We start from the raw sequence: 7,051 nt of genomic DNA on the forward strand, positions 1-7,051 counted from the left end.
GATAATTTATAAATTATTATTTTGTCATATCTTACACTGTCTGATGTCTCCCTTCACCCACTTTTCTGTTGTCCGTCCCCCAGGGAAGGGGTTATATGTAGATCCTTATAATAGGTTCGCCCTCTCTACCCCACACTGCCTCCACCCTCCCGGTATCACCACTATCACCAATGGTCTTGAAGGGAATCATCCATCCTGGATTCCCTGTGTTTCCAGTTCCTATCAGTGTACATCCTCTGGTCTAGCCAGATTTGTAAGATAGAATTGGGATCTTGATAGTTGAGGGGAGGAAGCATTCAAGAACTAGAGGAAAGTTGTACGTGTCATTGTTGCTACATTGTACCTTGACTGGCTCGTCTCTGGGTTGTGATCATTAATATGACCTTCTGGACAGACAGTGTTTGTTTGCTTAGTTCAGGCTAGGTTTTCTAGTGTGCAAAACGATCTTAATATTTATTATTTATTTTTGTTTTTAACAAATGAAGTAAAAAAAATTTTTTTTCATGAATATGTATAGCTTTCAGACAATGCAAAATAAAATGTATATTTAGCTTCTGTTTTCTAAAAATGTATCTTCAAATATTGGCTTATAGTACTTGAATGGAGGCAAAAGTTAACTTTTTAAAAATGGTATTTAGTCTTTTGTTGGCCTCTGTAGGCTGAAAAAATCAGGTAATTTTTATTTGAACTTCTTTATTTTCTAAGGGATGACTATATAATATCCAATCTCAAATGGCTATTATTTTAAAATGCTGTAAAAGGCTAGCTTTACTAGTTTTGCTAGAAGGCTTTCTGCTAAAGGCACCTAGTTTAGTTATGTTAAATACCTGAGCTACGAAACCTTAACTTTAATCATCTTTCATAAAAAGTCTTCCTGAGGATATTCAATGCATCTTTTAAAAATTTATGAGTAATTTATCTAGATACAGATGTTATATAAAAGTAAAATGGGTCAGGGTCATATGTTTCATAACAACTCTTTGAAAGTTTTATACAAGGGGGTACCTCCTCCCACCCAAAACTCCAGAATTTTTTCCCTCGAAAGCTATGCATTTAAATTTATTTATAAAACAACCTATCACCTTTAACATATTCTCCATTACACTTACTATATTTGTCAAATCTGCGATAAAATTCTTGGAAACATTTTTCAAAGTTATCTGTTTGGATGGCTGAAAGCACCTCCCTCGTTTTCTTTCTTCTCCTCTTCTGTGTGATCAAATCCCTCTCCTTTCATGTCCCTCTGCATTCATAGAAACCAAAAGAAGTCATAAGCAGCGAGGTCAGGTGAGTCAGATGCTTGGGACAAGAGAGGCATGTTGTTTTTAGCCAAAAACGGGCACACTGACATGGCTGTGTGAGCAAGGTCATCATTGTGGTAGCAAAACCAGTCCCCCGTCTACCACAAGTCAAGCCTTTTTTGTTGCACACTGTTATGCAATCTTTTCAGAACATCTAAATAGAAAGTTTGATTATCAGTTAGACCTGGTGGGAAGAACTTCAAGTGCACTTTCCCTCTCACATTAAAAAAAAACAAATGAGTATCGTCTTGATCTTGGATTTCATTTGACAAGCTTTTTTTGGGCAAAGTGATGATGGACTGGCTTGATTGATGTTTGCTTTTGGGTCTTAAGAATAGCACCATGTCTCGTCACCTTGGGGAAAAAAGTGTGGGTCACTTTGGAGCTGTCCTTTCAAAGCACGGCATGTTTCCACTCAACACACTTTTTCCTGGTTAGTCAGAACCCACCGCACAAATTCTGCAGTGACTGTTTTCATTCCCAAATCTTCCATTAAAATTTGATAAAGATAATCCTGATACTTCCCCATCTCTTGAATGTCCATTGTCGGTCCTCGAGCACAAGTGTGTGAATTTCGTCAACTTTTTGGTCCATTTGGGAAGTTGGCGGATGTCCAGAAGTTGATGACAAACCTTGACATTTCACCTTTTTTGAAACAGAAACACTCGTACACTTGAGTTTTTCATATAGCACTGTCCTTGTAAGCTGTGTTCAACATCACAGTAGTTTCTGTGGGATTTTTCTCGAACAGGAAACAAACTTTCTTAGCTGCACATTCTCTTAAATTGGCCATCATAAAAACCGCTTTTATGAAAAATTCACTGTGACCATAGAGAACTTTCCCAAGTGATGCCACTGAGTGCACTAATTCAGAGCGAGTTGCTAAATGCTTGCCTAGTGGTGAAGCATGTATACTATGAAAGCTCTATTTAGTGGAGCTTTTTTCTGGTTTTTGTTGGTCCCCCCTATTATAAAAATCTAAGTGGTACAAATTTCTTGCTGTTGCATTTCAGAATCCACAAGCAGTTGGAGGCATTCCCTCTGGTTGCTTTACGTGATTGTGTTAGACAGGGTTCTCTAGAGAGATAAAACCAAATTGCTGATAATTAAATATATTTATTTATAAAGATAATTAGATATATAACAAGAAATGAACTGTTAAGTCATATACAGATAAATATATAATACAAGAAACGAACAGTTAAATTATAAAGCACTACAAAGGGCTCAGTGCAACTAACTCCTGTGAGAAAGAGTTGTGAGAGACTAGCAGTTCTTCATCCCTGATGGGTCTGGGTCAGTGATGATAGTTACAATTTTCAGGCTCACTTCATTCATTCATTCATTCATTCATTCATTCATGTTAAAGAAATTATTTTATTGAGGGTCGTACATTTCTTACCACAGTCCATACATACATCCACTGAGTCAAGCACCTATGTACACCCATTGCCCTCATCAATCTCAAAACATTTGCTCTCCACTTTAGCCCTCAATATCGTTTGCTCATTTTCTCCCTCCCTTCCCCCTACCCCCTCCCCTCCCTCCTGAACCCTTCATAATTCATAAATTATTACAGATCTGTCATAAGTTACCCTGTCTGACGTTTCCCTCCGCCCTCTTTGCTGTCCATTCCCCAGGGAGGAGGCTATACTTAGATTCTTGTGATTGGTTTCCCCCTTCTATCCCGCATTCCCTTCACCCTCCAGGCCTCGCCCCTCTCACTGCTGGTCCTGAAGAAGTCATCTATCCTGGGTTCCCTGTGTTTCAAGTTGCTGTCTGTACCAATGTTCATCCTCTGGTCTAGCCAGATTTGCAAGGCTCATTCATTAATTTTTGTAATGCTTTCCTTGGAGCTCTTATTCTTAGATGCTTCTTTATGTTCAATCATCCTGTATCATCTAGAGCAGCGGTTCTCAATGCAACGTTCCTTTCACAGGGGTCGCCCCATTCATAACAGTAGCAAAATTACAGTGCCGAAGTAGCAATGAAAATAATTTTATGGTTGGGGGTCACCACAACATGAGGAACTGTACTAAGGGTTGTGGCATTTGGAAGGTTGAGAACCACTGCTCTATAAGATACCAAGGTTTATATTTATTACCATAAGGTTTTCAGGTGAAATAGACTGTGTTTCCATTATAGCTTTCAAATAGTCAGCTCATCTTAGAAGTAATTCAGCAGCCTGGCTCTTTTGGTTTGATATTGCTAGAGAAATTTTCTATGATATTTCCCCTAAAATACTAACCTCTGTGGTGATTTGTATTTAGATTTCATTTTTGATAGCAGATTATGTTAACCACTCCTTATTGATTTCTTAGGGTACATTTAAATTCAAGGCAGAAAGCGACCTCTTCCTCGCTGAGCACCACAAACTCCTGTTGTATGATGGGAAACTCTCCAATGCCATTGCATTCACGTACAACCCGAGAGCTACGGATGCCCAGCTCTGCCTTGAGTCCTCCCCGAAGGATAACCCTTCCATTTTTGTCCATTCACCTCATGCCCTCATGCTCCAGGTACTGACTATGGCTTTTCAATGGCATTTTCAAGAATACATTTTGATCTATTACTTAGGTACATTTTGTAGCTTTTATAAGTATGTGGGAGATGACTTGATAGTGCAGTTACTTTTATGGCTGTGCTTTTATTATGCATTGGTTTGAAAAAGAAAATATTGGAATCCTTACTTTGTGTTTTATTTTATAAGGATGTGAAGGCAGTTTTGACACATTCCATTCAAAGTGCTATGCATTCAATTGGAGGAGTACAAGTGCTGTTTCCGCTTTTTGCACAGTTGGATTTTAGGCAATATTTGTCTGATGAGGTTGACTTAACTATCTGGTGAGTACCTCAGTGTCTTTCCTTTAATTTGGTGTGAGGATTACTGTCATCACTGTGAGCACACTGTTATCTTCTGTGCCTTTCAGGCTTGTTGTTGGTCCAAAAGAGAGAAGGTAGCTTAAACAAACTTGTGATCTTTACTTGGCATTACAGATCTGTCTCAGTAATAGTATAGTTGACCCTTGAACAGCATGAGGCATAGAGGATTGATCCCTGCACAGTCAAACTCTGTGTCTAACTTTTGACTCCCCCCCATCCTTTTTTTTTTTTTTAGCTACTCTTAGGTTTAATAATGTAATAAGTTACTTAAAAATTGATGTTACAAATTCAAACTCAAGGAATTTTTGGTTGCTGAGGGAGTGAATCATCCAAAACCTTTAGAAGCAAGCATAATACATAAATTCAACATTTTTATTATTTAATATGCATATATAAATAAATACATGCGATTCTTCACTAAAAACTGTAGGTGGACAAAGAAAACAGATTATTTATAGAGCCAAATGGTTAGATTGGAATATATGATTTCCCAGCACTGAGTGTATTTAAACATTACCTACCGAGTAATGCACGTGTGTAAAATCAAACTGGTCATTATTATTCCAGGGCTAATTATAATCTCTATTCTTTAAACAGGGTTACTAATACAAGGGAACTCAAGAATTCACTCTTAGGCAGAGAATGAGAAATGAACTTGGTATACTCCAGTCTCCCACAATGTGGCTCATATTCATACAAACGAATCGGAAAAGGATCAACTCCCCCAAAACTTAAAAAAGGTTTTTCACCTGTTGGTGTAGCTGCAGTGCATGAACATCAAAATTTACTTTTTATTTCTTTCTTTTAAAAATTTTACACTTACCCTGTATTGGATTCATTTATCTTGAAATGGTGCACAAGTGTGGCTGCAGACCTCATTCCGTGCATATTGTGTAATGCAGCTTTGTGCATTATTCCCATGACAGTATTAAAAACATTTTTATTGGCACCTAACCCACATATCGTACACTTTAATTGTTCAGTAGTTCCGTCATATCAAGAAGTATTATAGAATCATTACCCCAGTCAATTTTAGACACCCCCCCCCCCATGTTTAAATCACCTTTAAAATGGGTTGTGTAATCACAATCCGTTCTAGTGTTCCCTACCCCTTCCTGCCTTCACGGTTTATTCCTGAATTCTCCTCACCCTCCTACTCCCACCCCCACAGCCCCGATAAATCCTTGCATCAGTTATTAATCACTGTTTATCCTCTCCTGTGCCTCACAAACTTGGAAACCCTGTAGAAACAATAAAAAACAAAATGATAAGGATAAGTAATAATAATATAAAGTTAAAAGTATAAATAGTGAATAAGAAAGAAAAGACCATCCTCAATATTTAAAACGCCAAGGAATAAATTTTTGTCAACGGAACACGCAAGAGATATTTGCACCTAGAACAAATTCAGGTTGGTTCAATAGGGAGGTCTGCTGACCAAGTATCAAGTTCGATCCAGCAAGATCAAGATTACAAAGATCTGTCTGATAGTAAGGCTGTTTGAGACCCTGGCCTATGGCTAGTGGAGGTCTGCCAGCGCCTCAAGCTAACTAGTTCCTCTGCAGATGGGTTTTGGCTCCCACTTGGGTGTGCATGATTTTAGCTGGGATACGCTTCCTCGTCATATTTGAGGTTTGTTATTGTCATCGTTGGATCACACAAGCTGGTGTGCTTCTTCCATGTGGACTTGGTTGACTCTTCACGAAGATGGCTTGTCCATGCCTTTGTTCTCTGGAGAACTTTAGCTTCATGAATTGCATATTGTACTTTTTGTGGTTTACTCAATGTTTATGGTTTAGCACTAAATACAGAAGAGGAGATCACTTTTTACCTCAATACACAATGTGCTAGAGATGAACTGCTCATTTGAAGATGATTAGTCTTTCATGGATTAAAAAAAAAATTCACGTCTAAGTGGGCCCCTGCAATTCAATCCCATCTTGTTCAAGGGAAACTGTATTTAGAGTGTTTCTTCTCATAGGAGATATGCAAACTCTAAAGCACTTAATGTTTTAGAAAAGACTAGAAATGATGATAGTTAATGGATTTATAAAATGAATTTTTTTGTCTAATGCTATACTAATTGGAAGCAATTTATGTTGTTATTTGGGAGTTAGTTACTATGGGAATTTACCTGTTTGTATTTAAATTTTTTTATCCATACAAGAAATTGAAAGCCAAAACTTTTGCTGGTACTACATAAGAGGTGATGTAGCCTTTTTTTGGTTTGTTATTGGATCGAACGTTTGACGGTTTTGTCTCAGTTGTAATGTTGTATGTAAAAAACAGTGGCATATGAATTCTGAGATAAGTTATACAAATGGGGTAGAATGTCTCAATAAGTTTCCCATGCCAGATTTTCAACATATATTTACCAGTGAAAGTAATTATAGCAAAATAATTATTTCATTTGCTATTTGAAAATATTAAATTAATTTTCTGTTAGATTTATTTTTGAACTTATCATTCTGATTTCTGCATTATACATAACAGGGTATCTACTACTTATATATTTATTGATGAAATATTTTTAGGCAGATTATCTCTTTTAAAAATTTATTTATTGGGGCTTTGTACAAATCTTCTCACAATCCATGCATACATCCATTGTGCATTTGTTGCCCTCATCATTCTCAAAGCATTTGCTTTCTACTTGAGCCCTTGGTATCAGCTCCTCATTTCCCCCTCCCTCCTCTACCCTCCCTCCCTTCTGAACCCTTGATAATTTATAAATTATTATTTTTTCATGTCTTACACTGATCGATGTCTTTCTTCACCTGTTTTTCTGTTGTCCATCCCCCAGGGAGGAGGTTTTATATAGATCATTGTGATCTGTTCCCTCTTTCTTCCCCACCTTTCCCTTCCCC

At 37.4% G+C, this 7,051-nt stretch overlaps 1 protein-coding gene across 1 annotated transcript in view; it reads left to right on the plus strand.

The window, feature by feature from the left end:
• LRBA (LPS responsive beige-like anchor protein) overlaps positions 1–7,051 on the plus strand; it is a 752,417-nt gene that overhangs the window by 127,170 nt on the left and 618,196 nt on the right. Inside the window, exons 8-9 of the mRNA XM_045295806.1 lie at positions 3,623–3,820; positions 4,012–4,145. Coding sequence (XP_045151741.1) covers positions 3,623–3,820; positions 4,012–4,145 — 332 coding nt within the window. The remainder of the gene's footprint in view (positions 1–3,622; positions 3,821–4,011; positions 4,146–7,051) is intronic.

Source organism: Echinops telfairi, unplaced genomic scaffold (assembly GCF_000313985.2).
Source record: "Echinops telfairi isolate 266 unplaced genomic scaffold, ASM31398v2 ScPeMD7_5868;HRSCAF=6743_1, whole genome shotgun sequence".
Lineage (NCBI taxonomy): Eukaryota > Metazoa > Chordata > Mammalia > Afrosoricida > Tenrecidae > Echinops > Echinops telfairi.